General features: G+C 35.6%; 2 protein-coding genes across 3 annotated transcripts; both read right to left on the bottom strand.

Moving 5' to 3' along the window:
• Positions 1-3,681: 3,681 nt before the first annotated feature.
• On the bottom strand, positions 3,682-11,779 carry LOC567924 (novel protein similar to vertebrate neurofilament, medium polypeptide (NEFM)). 2 transcript variants are annotated; one of them, XM_005156703.6, is made up of 4 exons: positions 10,609-11,779; positions 8,579-8,703; positions 6,274-6,300; positions 3,682-6,189 (listed from the first exon to the last, which is right to left on the bottom strand). In XM_005156703.6, the coding sequence occupies exons 1-4, from the start codon at positions 11,605-11,607 to the stop codon at positions 3,954-3,956; spliced, it is 3,387 nt and encodes a 1,128-aa protein (XP_005156760.1). In that variant the 5' UTR covers positions 11,608-11,779; the 3' UTR covers positions 3,682-3,953. The 2 variants fall into 2 exon arrangements, with proteins under 2 accessions (XP_005156760.1, XP_696330.3); XM_691238.9 differs by having other exon boundaries at positions 3,682-6,300.
• Positions 11,780-17,143: 5,364 nt separating this feature from the next.
• ifit8 (interferon-induced protein with tetratricopeptide repeats 8) lies at positions 17,144-19,096 on the bottom strand. Its single transcript, NM_001037565.2, has 2 exons — positions 18,941-19,096; positions 17,144-18,762 (listed from the first exon to the last, which is right to left on the bottom strand). Exon 2 carries the CDS (start codon positions 18,668-18,670, stop codon positions 17,381-17,383), a length of 1,290 nt encoding a protein of 429 aa, NP_001032654.2. The 5' UTR covers positions 18,671-18,762; positions 18,941-19,096; the 3' UTR covers positions 17,144-17,380.
• Between the last annotated feature and the right edge of the window lie 1,099 nt (positions 19,097-20,195).

The following is a 20,195-nucleotide window of genomic DNA, read 5'->3' as shown; positions in this document are numbered from 1 at the left end:
CCATACGGTTGTTGTTGCTTACAAAGCGAATAGCCTCTCGTAACATAAACCCTAGCTCAAACTCTTAAGGAGATCTACTGTAATAGGGTAGTGGACATGTCACAGAGAAAAATAGTGCTTAAATTACCAAAAATACTGCGTAATTGAGATTTTAAAGATAAAATGGATTTTTTGCAAATATTCTGTTCTTTATATCTAACTTTGAACAGAAGTTTGTCATGCAAAAGTAAAAGACTTGTACTCTTTTTGTTTGGATAATTATTTTAATATTAAATGGCCTTTCAGTCTGATTTATTTGACCTTTTTTGACATATCAATGTTTAAATGAGTGTAAAACTTAGTTTATTTTGTCAGAGGCCATTGTTAGCGTTTTTAATCAAACCTGACCATTTGCTTCTGCTTCTACAGTTCTTAACTGATGATGGCTTAGGTGAAATATGCTTAGCCACGCCCTCCAACCGTTAATGTAAATGATTGCAAATAAAACCCCGCCCCTTAATATTCTTTTTTACCTGGAAATACGTCATAGTACTAAAATATAATTGTGCAGTGACTTCTGGTTCTCACAGACAGGTTGTGTTTTATTGGTTACAAATAAAATATTTTAATGTGGTTTCTCTTTTACTGTATGCACATATGTGCAGAAAATCAAGTGTTCCTGATCATTTCCTGTCATTTATTTATTTTCTATCAAGGAATAAGTACTGTATTAATTCATTTGCACACATTGGTCATTTTATTGGGTTCATTTGTTAATGCGAATATCTAGCATTAATCAGCTAATCAAATGATGGCAACTCGAATGCATTTAAACAATGAAGATGTTAGCAAGTCCAACCCAATATTATAATGCACAACAAAAGAAATATAAGTGATTTTAGAAATTGTACTTTGATTTTAACTGCCTTAAGACCTCAGGGTTTAGGCCACAGAGAATTGTCCAAAAAACAACCACCATCCAGTGAGGGCCAGTTCTGTAGGTGTAAATGCCTGTGTTGGATTGGTTTGAGTGGATGGAGGCAACAATAACTTAAAAGACCTGACGTAATTAAAAAAGACTGCAAAAGAGCATCTCTGAACACATACCTTGAACCAGATGGGCTTCAGTAAAAGAAGAGTATAGCTTATCAATTATTGTCCTGTCAGCTAATAACAGCAAACTAAGGTTGCAATTCACATTTGCTCACCAAAGCTAGAGAAGAAAAGCCGTCTGGAAAAGTTCAAATTTATCTGCATGAGTCTTGCTTTCTGCTACAGCAAACAGGTTGATGTTTATTTTAGCTATTATTTTAAAAGCATGACTTCATTTCATGTTGTACTCAAGGTAGAGAAAAATGTGCAGTCGAAGTGTATTTTTAGTTACCTAGGCCTATCCCTGCTGAAAAAAAAAAACAGCTTAAACCAAGCTAAGCTGGTTTTAGCTTGAAGAGCATGGTTTTAGAGGGGTTTTAGCCATTATCAGATGGATCTTAGCTGGTCATGCTGGGAAATGACAAGCTAAAACAAGCTTAGCCAGGATTGGAGCCCAGCTTAAACCAGGTGAGTCAAGCTGGTTTTAGCTGGTCATTTCCCAGCCTGACTGACCAGCTAAGACCAGGCTGGAAATTGTAACCTAGCCTGAAAAAGGCCCAAACTCCTTTTAAACCAGCCAAGGGGTTGCTTTAAACAACTTTTTTTCAGCGGGGTATACAGTATAAAGCATATTATTTGACAGAAAACAGATTAAAAAAAAAAAAAAACTTTTAGACTAATAACTTCCAGTTATGGCTGTTAATTTGGCATCTGGTGAAAATTTACATGGCAGTCAGAAATACTTGACACTGATTTTTCAATCCCAACATTCCATTATGTGGCACATAATAGCTGCTGAAACTAATAACACATTCTCATTCAGGTACTTTGAATCATTTTGTCCATTAGAGGGTAGGCTTCATTACAGTACTTATCACGCTGCTGTGCTTGACCCTTTGGCTGAAAGATAAGTGTAAGTTTACGGGCTGCATTCAGTGCTTTTTTTCTGAAAGGTTTACTTTTAATTAAATGGTGGTTTGATAAAGCTTAGGTCAAAGTTTTGGTCTAACTGTTTACTTTGACCTACATCAATCCGGTTGTTTTCGCAGTATAAAGTTTCATAAAGTATCAGTTTTATTTTCTACAAGAACAACTAGATGTAGCACTACATCATATCTTAGGCTACTTCAAACGAGCATTAATGTTACGTTTTTTTACAGACACTAGGACACATTTCTCAATACTTGGGTCTCTTTTGCAAAACTCTTCACACGGTGAGCATAACAGAAGCATGTGTGGGCTAAACTGAGGACCAATTATTGTTTTGGCACAAAACGCATTCAATGACTACATCTCTAAAATTTCCTGAATTCTTTTCTCACTCAGACACAACAACTGCCAAAAAAACTTTGTACGTACAGGACATATTGCACGTGCTTACATACTGTTTTCAAAACTGTTAAACGTATATTAAAAACAGTAACATCATGCAAAACTGATTAAGACAGCAACATTCAACAGCAATATTTTATGGAAACATATTTCAAATCTAATAATGCAGTTTAACCAGCCAGATTAGCATTACTATTGTATCTTTATCAGTGGATGGTGTGTATTCAAATTCTTGTATATTGGAATTACTTGGTGCAAAAAACAAACCATAAAATATTGACAAATTTAGCTTCTTTTCTGATAAATTCCAGTAACATATATTGCTATTATAAACAATATATATTGCACTTATAAACAGAGATGTGTCCTTGTTTTACACAAGAAAACAATGTAATGCTGCATTTTGTTAGTGTTTTTTAGGTCATTGTTGGGTGACAAAGTGTGTTTGTCGGCTGTCCACCTTTGCTAGTGTTCTGGAAGAATAAGTTTATTTGAGACTGAATTAAGTGTTTTGGTAGTTTTAGTGCATGTTAAATGTGAAATGAACTGCTTTGCCAAGCTATAAGTCTGTTAGGAGAATTATGTGAAGAGTTTTGCAAAAGTGAAATAAGTATTGTGAAATGTGTCCATTTATTACAGCATTATTTCTAATGATAAGCAATATTGTTTTCATGAGTTTCTGATCAATAGGAAGTTGAAAAGAACCGTATTTATATCAATTACTAGTTGTAACATTTTTACAATAAGGTATTAGACTTTAATAAATTTAATGCACCAACTAACACTAACGTTTGGCAAAGTATTTCTTAAAACGTTTATTAATCTGTTAGTGTACCTGTATAGCTTTAGCTTAATTTGTTAGAAGCTCATTTGTTGGAAGAAAAGAAAAGAGCTTGAGCATTGCAAAATAAGATCATTGGCAGCGTTTGCTAATCTTTAGTTGCTAAAATCTTGGTGATGCTGTAAATCATTCTTTCAGATTAAAATATTAAACAAAGTAGCTGCAGACATTTTAAAATATTGAGCAGTCTGCAGGGTACATCTGTCAATAGAAGTCCTAGGAAACACATAGTAAATTGCCTTGAGATACTTTATAGATGAAATGCTGCTATGATGACAAAAGAGAATATGTAAGTTTGTATGTGACGGTTGGCAAATGTTGCAACCAACATCAGAAGAGGAGCATGAAACGCCACTATTGGCGCACAGCTTATAAAACTCAACACTGTAGTTCCTCTGTAGGAACTTTCACGGAATCAACAGACCAATAAACACTGATATGCTGCAATATTTATTCAGATACTGTAAAGCACTACAGTCATACATTCATATGGCTTTTTGGAGCAAGGGATGTAGCAAAATAAAATCTTATACATTCTTTATGTACACCTAGATCACAGTGTACGCATGCATCTGCATCGGAAACGTAAGACTTTTGAGAAAGCATTTATACGATTCATGCGTGTCATTTATGTTACATTCATCAAGGCTGCTTACTGTCTTTTCTTAACAATGTTCTGCTATTTATATTCGATACTACATAAGAAGGTTTAAGAAGCTTTGGTGTCTACGCTGTCTGTCTTCTCGGTCCCTTTGACTTGATCTGACTTCTCCACAGTTTTGTCTTCTGTTTTGGTTGCTGCTGGAGCCTTCACTTCACCTGCTTTGTCTTTTGGGACAGTGTCTTCACCCTTAACATCTTTGCTGCCTTTGGTCGTCACAGTATTCACCTCTTCGGCTTTTTCAGGCATCTTCCCTTTGCCTTCGTTAGTGTCCTTTTGTTCAGGCTTTGCTTCAGATGACGGTTCTTGGGTTTTGGGAGATTGAGTACTCTGCGTCTCATCAACCGCTTTTTCCTTTGTTTTAGCTTCATCTTTGCTCGTTTTCACACTTTCGGCAGCGCTAACACTTTCACTGTCCTCCTTTTTTCGCTTCTCCTCAGTCTCTTTAGGTATTGCTGGTTTAGTAGTTTCTGTTTTGTTGATGTCCACACTGTCACTTTTAGCATCATCCTTTATCTCTGACTTTACCTCTTCCAATTTTGGTTCCATGCCTTTGGAATTGTCCTTTGTTTCCGTAGGTTTAGGATGTTCAATATTCTCTGGTTTTACAGCGTCACTTTTGTTGTTTTCCTGTTTCTGTGGCTTTTCAGGTTGAGATTTCTCTTCTGTGACTTTAGGAAGGTTTTCTTGTGTCTTTCCAGTTTCTTTAGTCGCATCACTTTCAAGCTTTTTGGTTTTGGCGCTGCCTGCACTGTCACTTTTGCTGTTCTCCTGTGTCTGAGATTTTTCAGGTTGTGTCTTCTCTTCAGCGGCTTTAGGAAGGTCTTCTTGTGTCTTTCCAGTTTCTCTAGTTGCATCACTTTCAAGCTTTTTGGTTTTGGTGCTGCCTGCACTGTCGCTTTTGCTGTTCTCCTGTGTCTGAGACTTTTCAGGTTGTGTCTTCTCTTCAGCGGCTTTAGGAAGGTCTTCTTGTGTCTTTTCTGTTTCTTTAGGTTTAGCAAGTTCTGCTTTTACATAGTCACTTTTGCTGTCTTCCTGTTTCTCCTGCAACTTTTCAGGTTGTGATTTTCCCTCCGCAACCTTGGGAAGGTCCTGCTGTGTCTTTTCAGTTTCTTTAGGTGCGGCACGATCATCTTTTTCAGTATTGGCATTGCCTGCACTGTCACTTTTGTCATCCTTCTCTGTCTTAGACTTTTCTTTGGGAATGTCTTCTTGCTTCTTTTCTGTTTCTTTTTCCTTGGTAGTTTCAATTGGCACAGTCTCTACATTGCCATCGGTTTTGCTGTCCTCCTGTTTCTTTGACTGTTCTTCTACCTTTTCCTTTTCTGCTTTGTTAGACTTAATACCGTCATCTTTTTCTGTTTTCACATCATCTATCACTTTAGCAGCTTTGCTATCTTTTGTGGACTCCTCAGATTTTTGCTCCTTTGATTCAGTCTCTTTTTTCTCCACAGGTTTCTCTGGCTGTTTGTTATTATCCTCTAGGTCTTTTTCAGATTTTTCCTCCACTACTGCTATTTTTGCAGAAGTCTTTTCTTCGGTAGTCAGTTTATCAAGGTCATGTTTGTCAGGTTTGGGAGTATCTTTCTCTACAGGTTGCACTGGGGATGTTTCTTTCTCTTTTTCTGGTGATTTTGCAGTTGCAGAATCTTGAGAAGAGATTTTGGCAACTTCGGTTTTTGGAGAAGTAACTTCAGTCTCTCCATTGGGCTTAGTGTTCACTAATGTTTTATGCTCCAGAGATGGTTTGTCTTCAGATTTCTCAGGCATTTCTCGCTCTTCAGTTTTGGGGAGCTCTTTTTCTTTAATTGGTTCATCTGTCTTTTTCACATCTTCTTCTTCAGGTGCTTCTTTTCCCTTTGTGTCCACCTTCTGGTCTTTGTGCTCAGTGCCTTTTGTTCCTGTTTCCTCATCTTTACCTACTTCATCAATGTCTGTTTCTGTAGGCATTGATTCTCGCGTTGGTTCAGAGTCAGCATCTTTTTGTCCCTTAGGACTTTCCTCAACTGGCTCATCCTCTTTTTCATCACTTGGTTTGTCTTCATTTTCGGTCTCTGCTTCTTCAGTGCCATTCACCACAGCAGGTTCTTCGGGATCTTCTGCCTCTTGTTCAGTTTCAGCATCTTTCTCACTACTTTCCTCATCTGGTTTGTCATCCACTCTGCCCTCTCCACTCTTTTCAGAGCCAGTGTCCGAGATTTCCACGTCTTCTCTGGTTGTTTCTGTAATAATCTCTTCAACAAATTTGTACTGAGGCTCTGCCTTTCGGGGTGCTCCCCCCTGCCTTTTGACACAAGGGAGAGTATAGATGGGTGACTGTCTGTAAATGTATGGTACTGAATTATGTGCATCTGAGATTATAGAGTACCTTGACTCTTCACCCTCCAAGAGTTTCCTGCAAAACAAAAACGCTTTAGAATATTCATGCTTAACTAGTGGCAGCTTGTGTACTTTTTAATCTGCATTAGGGAATTTTAAATAGCACACATTTTTGACATTAATTTCAGTGCTGTCACAGATACACCGAGCAGTGCTATAATTTAGTGTCATTTAGTGATGTTTTATCAACAAATTTGAGAGAAGCACAATCTATTTTGACAAGGCTACAATACTGACAATCATTCTATTATCCAATCAGCTCAAGACCAAACCCCTATAAACACTCCATTTTCCCTTGACTTCAGCAACCCTCCACCATCCCAACTCCACACTATTAAACCAGATAGCTACTTAAATCTGAAGGGGGAAGTGTTCTGGAGCTGGGCTAGACACTTTGCTCAGCATCCTATCTCTCTCTCTATCCTCATAAGGGGAATAACATGACTTAGGATGTCTTTCTGAGACCAGAGCCCTCTTCCCGGACAGTACGCCAAATACGCATATTCTATTCAGTCAAATATCTGAGAATGTGAACTTGTAAAATGAATATTGTCAAATGTATCCAAAAACGTTTTCTTAATGCAGTATCTACAGGTATGAAATGACAGAACTGTTAGAACTTGGTGAATTTTCTTTTTTAAATTTAGTTTGTTTAGGCGTGTGAACAGCAATCACTCTCAGATAAGAGCGATTCCTCAAACTAAAATAAAAGGTGGTCCTTTGAAAATAAATTTTTTTTTTTTTTTTTTTTTTTGGAGTAAAAAGCAATTCCATCCATTGGACAAATGAAACAAGCATTATCATATTCATAACAGGAAATGCATCACATAAAAAGCAGCAGTCCCATCTAGGGTAAATTTGGCCTGTCAGTAGAAATCGAACAGACATCTAACAATTGTCCAAAAATACATTTCCAAAGTCCAAAATATTTGCATCAAATAAACAGTTTAGACCAACTTCACATGTGTGGTCAATTATTCCTGGCTATTTGATTCGATTGTTGTTTGACGTCTATTAGATTTTCAGTGACAGCCTAATTTTACCCTTAATGTTTTAGCCAAGATGTTTATGTATATACATAAAAATGTATATTAGATGCAGCATAGTCAGCCTGGTTATAGGGGGGTTCTCTAAAAATTGACTTTTTTGCAGTTATTCACCTAATTTTCTTTTTATCTGAGGTTTAAATACTGCATTTTAGTGACATTTTAGGCACTTTTGTTTTTTCTACATTAGCTTTTATGGTGGTCATCATGACCACAATGTACCAAAATGTAATTTGAATGTACCAAAAACATTTACTAATTATTTAGAATAAAGAAATATAATTTATTTACTTAAAAAAATATCACATCATATTAATAGAGAACAAGAATCTGTTAAAGTTTTAAATTAGAAATTAGTAGTCCCGAACCCAACCTGGCTACAGGCCTGAAATATCTTTTAAACACACACACACACACAAAAAAACTTGCTGGGAGTGACAAGTAAGTACTGTACATGTCATTGCAGACTAGTTGTATTGCAAGAATGCTGTTCCAACAAAGCCTTAAATCCAACTCTAACTTAACTGCACTATATTTCAATATTGATTCTCAAAAGCAATATGAATAGTTTTTTTCTATATTTAGTATTCCCCATTCTGACTAATTGTATACTCTGAAACTGAGAAGTGGGTTCTGTTTGAACTTACTTGCTTTGACGTTCCTGTTAATTTTTGCAAATATAAAAAACATTTGTTTTAAAACTACCAATAATCAAGGAGTAAAAGCTTGGTTATTTTTTTAATTATTTAAAATTAGGCAACCATTCTTGTTCACTCTCTAATTATGTCCATTAACACTATCTGAAGTGAAATATCTACAAGACTACATCTTCAAGGTATAAATAAGCCAACAATCTATACATTTGCACTGTTGAGGTATTCAATTAAAATTAATTCTGATTAGACAAGCGCTATTTACCAAAATGACGAAATCAGAAATACAAATATGACCAAATAAAAAATGAGAACGAATTGTATTACATTTTTCAAGATGACACAGCTTGATGACGTACTGAACCAGGTCCAAAATGACCAACCATCACAGTAGCATAGGCATTACCTTAGTGGGTGTTACAATGTCCACTATGTATTGGACCTGTTCCAGTACATCATCATTATAGAGACTGCAGCGAGAACATCTAGCATTTTTCTGCTCATCATTGTATTCTGAGATGTTTAATAAATGTTTGCCTAATGTTTGCTGTGAGGTTCAACAGCAATGGTTTTACAAAATGTTGTATTATACTACCTGTAGGAGTAGATTTCAGCATCCAGTGCCATTTTGACGTTGAGAAGGTCCTGGTACTCCCTCAGATGACTGCTCATATCATATTTAGCGTTTTTCAGCTCAAATTCCAACTCTCTGATTGTGTCCTACACCATGAACAAAACAAGTGAGCGATTAAAACAAACGTTCACATGATAAGGTACTGAATGTTAGATTATATCCACCTTTTGTGTAATAAATCAAGATTGGCACTTCAGGTTTAGGCATTTTTCATTTAAATAGACTAAACAGATCTTCTTAAATAATATGGTTGCTGTCTGTTTGACTGATTTCTTTTAATCGGCTCTTATCCTTTATAAATAATCAGTTACTGAATTTGAGTCAAATAAATAAACTAAATCCAAATATACTTTTTTAGTCCATATTGTTTTCTGTTTTTATGCTATTTTTATACCCATTTCACTTTTCCTGATCTTTAATTATAATCTTATATTAACTTCTTATCCTTAAATAAGCATTGTTTCAATATAATACTGTCAAAATGAAGAAATCAAATATTTAACAAAGTTCCAGTTAATGACCAACAAAATACATTATGCAGGGAATAAATTTGCCTCACTAAACCCTGCTTTTGTATATGATGATGATTAATATTTGATCATGCTTGTAGGCAGGGGCGGATTTAGCGTATTAGAGCCCAAGCAATTGCAGCCATGGGGCCCAAGTCCTGATGCACCCTTTCTAATTTAATTTAATTATTATTTATTTTACTGTTTTTTTATTATTACTAAATCTTTTTTTCTATGTTTTATCTTAATGCAGTCTTTACATTTTGAATGATTAGTTTAAAATGACTTTACAATAAAAATATAGTAAATATATACAGTTGAAGTCAGAATTATTAGCCCCCTTTGAATTGTTTTTTTTTTTATTTTTTTTATTTCCCAAATTATGTTTAACAGAGCAAGGAAACTTTCACAGTTTGTCTGATAATATTTTTTTCTTCTGGAGAAAGTCTTATTTGGTTTATTTCGACTAGAATAAAAGCAATTTTAAATTTTTTAAAAAACATTTTAAGTTCAAAATTATTAGTCCTTTTAAGCAATTTGTTACTATAGTCTACAGAACAAACCATCGTTATACAATAACTTGCCTAATTACCCTATCCTGCCAAAATAACCTAGTTAAGCTTTTAAATGTCATTTTAAGCTGTATAGAAGTCTTGAAAAATATCTAGTAAAATATTTTGTACTGTCATCATGGAAAAGACAAAAGTAATCACTTATTAGAATTGAGTTATTAAAACTATTATGTTTAGAAATGTGTTTAAAAAATCTCAACGTTAAACAGAAATTGGGGAAAAAATAAACAGGGGGCCAATAATTCCAATAGTATCTGGATGCAGCCTTTATAATGCAAGCCGAGATTGCATCACTCAGCGATGCAATGTCAGACAATGCCCTCAATGGAGTGAGTGATGTCACTGTGACGGGTAGGGTTAGGGGTGGGGTTAAGTGAGTGCATTAAAAAGCAATGGATGCAAGCTCAGATTGCAGGGCATCAGGTTTGCATCCAGTCCCCTCTCAATAATTGAGGGGGCTAATAATTCTGACTATATTTTTTTTTTAATAAATTTGACTATTGGACTGCTCCATGACTGGGGTGGTGGATATTTTATTTTATATTATTATTATTACATAACATTACATTATTATAATAATATTATATTTTAGTGTATATCAAATAATGTTTAATTATGTAAAAAATCTCTCACTATACAAAATATGATAGAAAATTATGTTATATATAGTTTATAGGTATAATTTATACTTCTAGATATTTATTGGGGGCCCCTAGATTTTCTGAGGCCCTAAGTGGCAGATTACCTTGCTTATTGGTTAAAACCTCCCCTGTTTATAGTCACCGAGTTTACAAGCTATTGCCATAATTTGCAAAAGTCCTCAACTTGCTATACCTTGATTTAAACAGTCAAATAAAGTCCTCTTATTTCAACATTTCGCTCATTTCTTAAAACATTCTGTGAGACTTACCTGATAGTGATGGATTTCAGCATTGTGCCTTTGCTCGAGGTCATACAGCTGCCTCTCCAGTCCTTCTCTCACCCCTTTCATGGAGTCGAGCTCAATGTTCTTGGACTGGAGCTGTCTCCTGTGTTCATTAATCTCCGCTTTAGTGGCCATGAGCGCTTCCCTGTTGACCTCAGCAGCTTTGGTCAGTCTGGCGAACTGTGCTCGAAAGCGCTCCTCAGCATATCGGGTGTCAGAGCCAGAGTGACCTTCAAGTTGCATCCTGATGCCTCTCAGAGCTGCAGTGACATCGCTTCTGCTAAAATCACTTATTTCTGCAGTCACATGACCCTCTTCGATTTGTGCCATCATTTCAGCTACCTCACTTTCATGGTTTTTCTTCAGGAACCCGATCTCTTCCTGTAGAGCTCTGGCTTTTCTGTCCATCTCTTGTTTGGCAAGGTAGGCATCATTAATGCATTTCTTCAGAACTGAAATGCCATCCTCAGCATCAACACGACCACGAGTCTCCCTCTCGTACTTTTCTCTCAATGTGTTGAACTCGTCCTCCAGGTTCTGGCGGTTGATCTCAATCTGGTGCTTTTGAAGGCCCATCTCGTGAACTTGCTCCCTCAGACTGCTGAGTTCAGACTCATACTCTTTGGACAGAGAGGTTGATGATTTGGCTCTGAGTCTAATGGCTTCAATCTCTTTCTCCAGCGCTCTGTTTTGGTTCTCTAGGTGGTGAACCTTCTCGATGAACCCCGCGAAGCGATCGTTGAGCCCCTGCAGTAATTCTTTCTCACTGATTTTCCTCAGATTCATCGCACCTGCATATTTGCTTGAGTAATCGAAGCTGTCGGCCGGTTTCGCGGCGAATTCGCTAAGGGTTTCATTACCTCTGAGCGGAACTGGAGACCCGAAGCTGAAGGCAGACCTTGAGAGGAGTTGTGATGAAGGACGCGGTGTTTGGTACCGGTGCTCATCCCGTGTCCGGCCAGGTGAATGAAGAAGACGCTCCATTGTGAGGCTGGTGCGTTTTCTTTCGTAGCCTTCAGTGAAAATGCCTCCCTTTTATATACTGCGATAGATGCTAGGTTTGCGGAACAGAGCTGTCCATACTGGTTAAATGCACAGAATCAGCTGTTCAGCTCAGCATCCTGCGCATTCACTCACTCACTCACTCTCCGCCGCTGATCCCAGGGGAGCTGCTGACGTGACGTCACACCAACTCATCTCCTCCGCAGATTGAAAATATTCTACATTTTCATGTTTAATGTATTTCTAGACCATCTCAAAGTTTTTATCGTATTTGTCACTAAAAGACAGGCTACATGTTTTTTTTATATAGCTTACAATTTTGTATTATATGGACTAATTGCTATCAAAATTAAAAATAAGAATACTTCTAATTATAGCAATTATATAGGGAAAAATGACAAAATTAACATATATGCATGTATATGTTTATAGAGAGAGAGAGAGAGAGAGAGAGAGAGAGAGAGAGAGAGAGAGAGAGAGAGAGAGAGAGAGAGAGAGAGAGAGACTGCAAAATGTACACTACTACACTGCAGTTAGGACATGATTTATACCATGGGAAACAAAAATGTACCTTTGGTTTTTAAAACCTGCATATACGATATTGTACCTTCATCAAACCTACAAATCTGATCTATAAAAGTACCAACACAGTGTTGATACTTTGTACGTTAACAGTGTCAAATGTGCTGCTTTAAGAACTATTTAAAGGCATTTTGCTATATCCAAAATGTGTAAATTTAATTTATGTGTCAATTTATTTCCAGCAAATATAAATACAAAACATAAAATACATTTTTAAACAATGTTTTATAAAAACATTTTTGTGTAAATGTACCTTTTAATTTTAAATTAAAAGAATAACAATTACTTTAACATAAATCTAAGATCTATTTTTTTTTGCTAAACATATCACAACACAGAAATGTTACAGAAAACATTCTCCCATGTACAACATTTTTTTTCTACAATTTTCACACAATACCTTTGTAATCACTTAAAAGTTCATTTAATTTACTTTATTTAAAAATAGAAATATAATTATGCAAAAGTATTGTAATGAGATATGCACAATGTTTGATTAGTTTCACAATACTAAAGTGTCTGCATAAACACTTTGGATGTGCTGAACATGAGCTCACGTGTGTAGTGGAAAGCAAATGCCAAAAGGTGCAGATAACAATAATGAAAATGTATTTATCAGAAAATGCCTACCAAATGTTAATTAAAAATGCCTTAAATGTTTAATTTACAATACCTATAGTTTTCTTTTACCAGTTGTTTCATATTATAGAGCTTAATAATTAATGTTTATGAGTTTCTTTAAACATAAGCTTTTATGATTACATATTTTAATATGGAAATTATTCATAACATCACTTTGCCTTTCCAGTAATATTTATTTTCATAGATATAGGAGTTGTCCAACTATGTACCTTTTTATGAGAACAGTTGTGTACCTTCATTTCAACACCATAAAAGGTGCTGAACAGTATCATAAGAGCTCTTTTCTGTACCATTTTTTACAAAGATGCAAAACTGTTCCTTGAGAAACATTATTTTTACCACCGTGTGCCTTTTTTCTGAGAGTGTATGTAAAATGCAAATATTTGAAATGAAACAAAAAAAGTGGATCACTTATTTTAAAAGTCTTGTAATTACTTTTTTTTTAAAATACTGAAAATCAATGCCTTCTCCTCAAGCCAATTTGCAGTGCATTATGTTCAAAGACTAAAAGGTTTCAAGCATCACAACAATAAAATTATACCGCTTTATTTATTTTTCTTTATACATAAGTTTAAATTAAGATAAAAAAAAAAAAACATAGAATTTTTGTTAAACAATTAAACATTTATTCATTTATCCATTTCCCTTTCGGCTTAGTCCCTTCATTAATCTGGGGTCGCCACAGAGGAATGAACCGCCAGCTTATTCAGCACATGTTTTAACGCAGCGAATGTCCTTCCAACTGCAACCCATCCCTGGGAAACATCCACACACCCATTCACACTCATACACTATGGACAATTTAGCCTACCCAATGCACCTGTACCGCATGTCTTTAGACTGTGGGGGAAACCTGAGCACCTGGAGGAAACCCACGCGAACGCATAGAGAACATGCATACTCCACACAGAAACGCCAATTGACCCAGCCGAGGCTCAAACCAGCAACCTACTTGCTGTGAGGCAACAGCACTATCCACTGCGCCCCTGCGTTGCCCCCAATTAAACAAACAAATAATTAAAATTTAATTCTAAAATTTAATTTCAAGCTGTTTGGACAGACATATGCGTAGGTATAGTGTATAGACCATCATATTGGGGTGATATAAACACACCTAGTCCTTTTGGACCAATTGGAGAGGTTTTCAGGGCGACAGCAACTTGACGTAGGACTGGGGTCCCCCTGGCCACCAATATTGATTGACAGGCGCGCATCACCATATCCTCAGTTTGTTGTTTCACGTCCACCATTTTCAGCGTGTGAGTCAAAGCGATGTTACTAAAGCAACACCAATAATGGAAGCCAATAATCACCCAAGAATGAGTGTGATGTGTTATTACTATTCTGTTCATGAATTTTAAAGCACTATATGTAATATGATGTGGACATTAAAGCTAGATGTCTCCTCATGAAGCCCTGTAACCATTTATCGCAATTATATCTGCTTTAATTAAATCTCTTATTCATAAACACTTTACTTTTATATTTCAAAGCTCTGAATAATAATACTTTCAGATGACAAAGGCAAACGCATAAAACTTCAACTCCCATATTTTAAATCAGGGGTGTTCAACACTGTTCCTAACCTTCCAACAGAGTTCAGCTTCAACCCTGATCAAACACACCTAAACCAATTAATTCCACCAGAACAGCACTTGAACAGGCAGGTGTGTTTGATATGTGTTGCAACTGAAATCTGCAGGAAGGTAGATCTCCAGGAACACAAAATTCTAATCTTCAAGCACTAGTTGTGTGTTTTTCGGCTTTAAATAGTTGTTATTTGTTTCTTTTTTTCTAATCCTGCACATTATAAGTATAGAACATACACAGAAATGTAATCATCTTTTTTATACTGAAAGAAAGGTTGCATGACCTTCAGCACAAGGTTAGTGATAGCTACTCTATAAATGAACTGTAATATTCTGGCCATTTTAAAGTGTTTATTTTTTTGTGTGTGTTTGATTACATTTAAGAGACAAAGATGGCAAAAGTGGGTTTTTACAGTAATGCCATTAAAGAAGGGGAAAAAAAATCCCCAAATAACCTTTAAGTGAAACAAAAATCTTAGAAGAACATTATAATAATCTAAAGAAAAAGTTTTCCTCTGCAAACCTTTTGTAGAATGGAAACATTCTATGGATCTTGATGAAATCATGTCATTGTCAATGTTAACATTTTATTTTTGTATTTACTTTTATTTAGTATTTATCATTTTGTGTTTTTGTTAATATAATACAAATCATGTTTCCCAGTGATGGGTTGCAGCTGAAAGGACATCCACTACATAAAACATATGCTGAATAAGTTGCCGGTTCCTGATTAATAAAGGGACAAAACCGAAAAGAAAATTAATGAATGAATAATACATATCCTTATCATTCATATTCTTACAAGCTCAGCAAAATGTTATATATGTGATATTCAGCAGAACTGTGGCGTTGGTTATTGAATAGCATAACTGTTTCCTCTTTTTGTCGTCAGATTTGCAGATATTTTCCTGCATTAACAACATTCTTCAAGCTATAAAGTACACGTTTGTGCTGTAAAAAAGCACAAGTCAGCTCTGCTCTTTCAGTCATGCTGAGCGGTCACTGTGAGCTGGACTGAGCCCAACAGAGCAGCTTCTACAGTACATAGAAACATAAAGGCCTCTCGTCTGCCCTCTCATGAGTGCAGCTTCTTTATAAAGATGGACTGGGCATTTTTAGCATTATTTTTTTTATTGTTGTGTCTTTGCTACTATTTATCAGCTTTTCTTTAAAAACTCTTCATTACATATTCTTGATTAAATAGAATTCAATTCATGTTTATTTCTATAGCACTTTTACAATGTAGATTGTTTCAAGGCAGCTTAACATAGAAGTTCTAGTAAATTGAAAGTGTCAGTCCAGTTTTCAGAGTTGAACTTCAGTTTATTTCAGTTCAGTGTGGTTTAATTTTTACTGCTGAGAGTCCAAACATTAAAAAGCAAATCCATTAACTGAAAAGCAAATCCAATTTTTTAGGCACCAATATAATTCCACAAAGACTCAACAAAAAATATTCAGGTTCCTATGTTTGTTTGTTTTTCTCAAAGGCATGTAATTTACATTTTTGGTTAAAAAAGAAGCTTTTAGTAAACAACTCCTAAGAGAAATAATTTTTTTCTTATTATGTAAAAGATTAAAAAAAGTTAAAGAGCATTTTCCCACTGTTAAGATGCTTTTGCAGATTAATGGTTCCTTTAAAGTTTTTTTTTACTAACACTACTACTACTACTACTAATAATAATGATGCACTCCAAAAAACATAATTGTTATTACATAATATACATAATATCGTAATTGATAATGTTTATAAGCTGAAGCAAATGAATCACAGATGACTTTTTAAAATCAATTGATTAATTTCAGCTATGTCAAGGGCCAAGTTTTTCCGAATGTAATCCAATGGATTTTGGATCACAGATTGAATCAAAACTTGGAAATGGGTTTTTCAACAGTAACAGAGGGATTTTGAGACCTTTTAATCCAATTTTACATTAGATGTGGATCAAACCTGCCCTTTGAGTTATTTAAAACTTTAAAAATTGGGATCTATTTGATCCAAAAAAAAAAAAAAAGGATTATCCTGATCCCACCAGAAGGGTGGATTTAGTTGTCATTTTTTTAACCAAAAAAAAAAAAAAAAAACTGTTTTACTTTTAAAGTGAATGATCACAAACTTAACAGTTGATGATAAATTCCTTCATATTTGAAGCATGTCAAATCTAATGAGATATGGTAAACAACAACAACAACAATGAAACAATATCAAAGCAGTTTTGTATTAGAACAAACTAAAAAATGTGAAACGTTTGTTGATTGCAGTGTTTCTGTTTCTTACCATTAAAACAAACAATGGCTGTTTGTGACCATTGGTATTTTGCCTACCTGTTGTTCTTTGCTAAGCCAGTATACTGTTGGTTCCATTTAAGGCTTTGGTAAACAGGATTTGGCAATCCTTAAATTTGGGATTTGTATCATAGTGATCCAACCCAATGTTCCTTTAAAAACTGCTATAAAAGTAAGATAGATCAATTAATCCTGGATGAAAAAAATATGGGATTTCCAACTTAGAATAAATTTGATCCAGATATATATATATTTTTTTTTGAAAAAAGCATTTCATAAAGTAGCATAAAAGAAAATTACTTTGTATAAAATATTTTTTGTTCATCTAAAAGTTTACATAGGCAATTTGTTTTGCAGATAAAAATCATAAAACGACACAAAATGTTATGTTAATGTACTGTTTAGTAATTTACACAAAGTCCTTTTGTGGTGTAATAGGCAATTCAATTATTTTTAATAAATACTAACACACAGAACATTTGCTACTTATATATTAAAAAAGTCACCTCTGCTAACACTGTTAGACAAACAAATTATGTTGGTTTGATAATTTATTATATGTTATCTATATTTTATATGTGAAATTTACTACTGGCTTTAAAGTGGCACTATTGTTTTAAACCACTACATGAATTATGAGTAAAACAGCATCACCACTTTCAATCATCTTTGTTTGTTGTTCTAATAGAATCAAAGAACACTCGGATCTCGTAGATGTCCCGTTTGTCACGCTGAAGGATTTTCTTTAGTCTGTTTCTGCAGGAGATCCATTCGGTGGACACTCGTCCCAGCATCATGCCTTGCTTGTAATGCTCAACTGCAGCTTTCTCTGAGCCCAGCCTGTACAATTTGAAATCACCATACAGCCTGTGCCCTGCTTGAAGATCAGCTGGCTTGAGGTCAGGCTTGCTGAAGAGCTCAGTGAACTTCTGCTCTGCTTTGCCTGCCTGCTTTAGCTCTGCATACCTCAGCGCCAGCTCCAGCTGTGGGTATACATAACCTGGGTTTAAACTGGCACCCTTCTCTAAATGGTGAACGCAGAGGCCCAGCAACTCCGGATTGTGTATGTCATCAATCTGCATGGCTTTCCAGCGGTAATTATTAGCAACCTCATGATGCAAACGAGAAGAATCTGGTGCTTTCTTCAGCATTTCCAGCAGCACATCTAGGGCTCTGTCATAACATTGCTCTTTCTTCATGAACTTTGCAACGTGCAGCACAACGCTGAGGTTATGGGGAGCCATTTTGAGTGCTTGCGTCATGTACTGCCACGCTTCCGAGTTCTTTATGTTCTTGTAGCACTTGAGCCCCAGATACACCAGGATCATTGGATTATCCGGGTCCAGTTTTAAAGCTTTCTTCAACTGAAGCACAGCAGGAGACTCTTCAAAACGAACTCGATGATACTGACCGATCTTCAGTCCCTCCAGACGGAACAGAGAAAACGCCAAGCCTGTGTTCCACTCCTTGTCATCCGGCTCTTTCTGTAGAGCTTCAAGGAAAATCTCCTTGGCCCTGATGTAGGACTTCTTAGAGAACTTGAGAAGTGACCAGGCTTTTTCACTCAGAACTTCTCTATGAAGCTCTGGAGTGGGGAAAGCTCTGAGGATTTCATTTATTTTCTCTATGTAGGCCTCCGCTTCAGTCGCATTGCTCAGGAAACTATGCACCCAGGCCAGGTTTCCATACGTCACAATCACAGTCCTGTCGTCATTTGGATGTTCTTCCTTTGCCAGTAGCAGATTCTTAAGAGCCTCATCGTTGAATCCTTGAAGATGCTTAATGAATGCCAGAAAATTTAATTCTCTCTGTTTCAGGTTTCCTTCATACCCGCTCTTTACCCCCAGTCTTTCACGGATTTTCACTTCAAGGAAATTAAGATCAGCATCCTCTTTTAGCAGACCCCATGTAAAGTGGCAGGACAACAGTTTGAGATTTTCCTCTGACATTTCCTTATTATAAATGCAAAACTGATGCAAATGTTTTTTTCTCTTGCAGATTTTCTTTGAATGTTTTCCTGGCTACTTATTTTCAATTAAACCTACAGAAACAAAACAGTAAATGAACAGTCAAATATAATTTATATAAAGTCCTATTTTAATTTACAAATTTATTGAATAATTTTAAGATATTCACTGTTTTATTTCTATTGATAAACTATGCAGCATCTTTTTTTATGCAGCAACATTTAGCAAGTTATAACAACAGATAAGCCTTACCTTCTTCAGCGTGAACTCCTCTAATCAAAACGTCTGGATAAATGCGGTCTCTCTGTTTGGTTTTTATAGTGTGTCGCTGTAACCGTCCCATGGGACATTACAAGTTAAGTTTCATTTCTCACGTATGCTCTGATTAAGAATAAACGAAACTACCGGTTGCATGATAGGGTACGATAAAAAAAACAAAACAAAACAAAACAAAACTAAACTAAACTAAAAACGCTAGAATGTAATGCTTCACTTTATGCATAAAATAATAGCTAATACTAATAAAAACAAAATAAAAAAAACAACTTTAAAAGATTAGGAGAGATAAAGAAAAAAAATAAAATGTAGGCTATGCTACAGATTGTTTTCTATGTTGATTACATTAAGTTTTCACCTCAAATATCAATTATAGATAGTAAAGTACAAGAAAATGATAAGGAAACCCGTCAATAATTACTTTATAGGCGGTATGTGCTAACTGGTGCTGACATGTCAACACATGTTTTTGTACGGGACGAATGACCCAAAATTGAAGAGTAATGACGCCATCTTGTGGCCAAATAACGTCTGAAGGCTACATAAGAGCGAATCTCTTAAGTTTATAGTAATAAGAAAAATACGTTTTTTAATGCTTATGATAATCTTTTTTCTGATTGATCGGGGCTTTGTAAAGTATTTTTTTCTTCTTCTCTTTCCTAATCTTTTGTTATTGTGTTTTCTCTTCAATGCAGTGATGCTATTTTTGTATTCAATAAAAAAGCACCATCAGAGCTTGAGAAAATAACCTCCAAAATAATAACTTAGGCCTATAATTGTGCGATTTGTTTTATAGAATATATAGAGAGTTTTCTTGCCCTCTTAGATTTTCACCATTTTTAAAATGGTGTTGTTATTTTTTTTTAATTAGTGCTATCCCAGACAGCACACATACGTTGGGCTGACGTCGGCCGAAGGTCAACACGTCGGCCCCTTTAATTCTAACATCGGTATATGGTCGGCCAAACATACGCATGATCGTTCGGTCGTGTGTTCTATTGTTCCAGCTCAACAAACGTCGGCTCTGCATCGGTTAACGACCAGAGGCCGACGAAGCACTTCATAAGCACTTTATCTCTCATGCCCATGAAGGAATCCGGCAACATATTTGGTTTACAAGTAAGTTTTTGCGTGCATAATAAATTAGACAAACGCGACATGCATCATGTGAACTGCGTCGGTCGGTCCAGCTTTAAATAGTCTACATTAATGCAGTAAAACTGACCAAAAT

Source organism: Danio rerio, chromosome 13 (genome assembly GCF_049306965.1).
Source record: "Danio rerio strain Tuebingen ecotype United States chromosome 13, GRCz12tu, whole genome shotgun sequence".
Taxonomy (NCBI): domain Eukaryota; kingdom Metazoa; phylum Chordata; class Actinopteri; order Cypriniformes; family Danionidae; genus Danio; species Danio rerio.
This window is presented reverse-complemented; position numbering and strand designations above follow the sequence as displayed.

Excerpts from the sequence above, each read along its gene's own strand:
- LOC567924 (XM_691238.9), bottom strand. The coding sequence starts at position 11,607 with ATGGAGCGTCTTCTTCATTCACCTGGCCGGACACGGGATGAGCACCGG. Across the intron at positions 8,704-10,608 it reads CTGAAATCCATCACTATCAG|GACACAATCAGAGAGTTGGA; the intron begins GTAAGTCTCACA and ends TTCATGGTGTAG. Across the intron at positions 6,301-8,578 it reads GCTGAAATCTACTCCTACAG|GAAACTCTTGGAGGGTGAAG; the intron begins GTAGTATAATAC and ends TTTGTTTTGCAG.
- ifit8 (NM_001037565.2), bottom strand. The coding sequence starts at position 18,670 with ATGTCAGAGGAAAATCTCAAACTGTTGTCCTGCCACTTTACATGGGGT.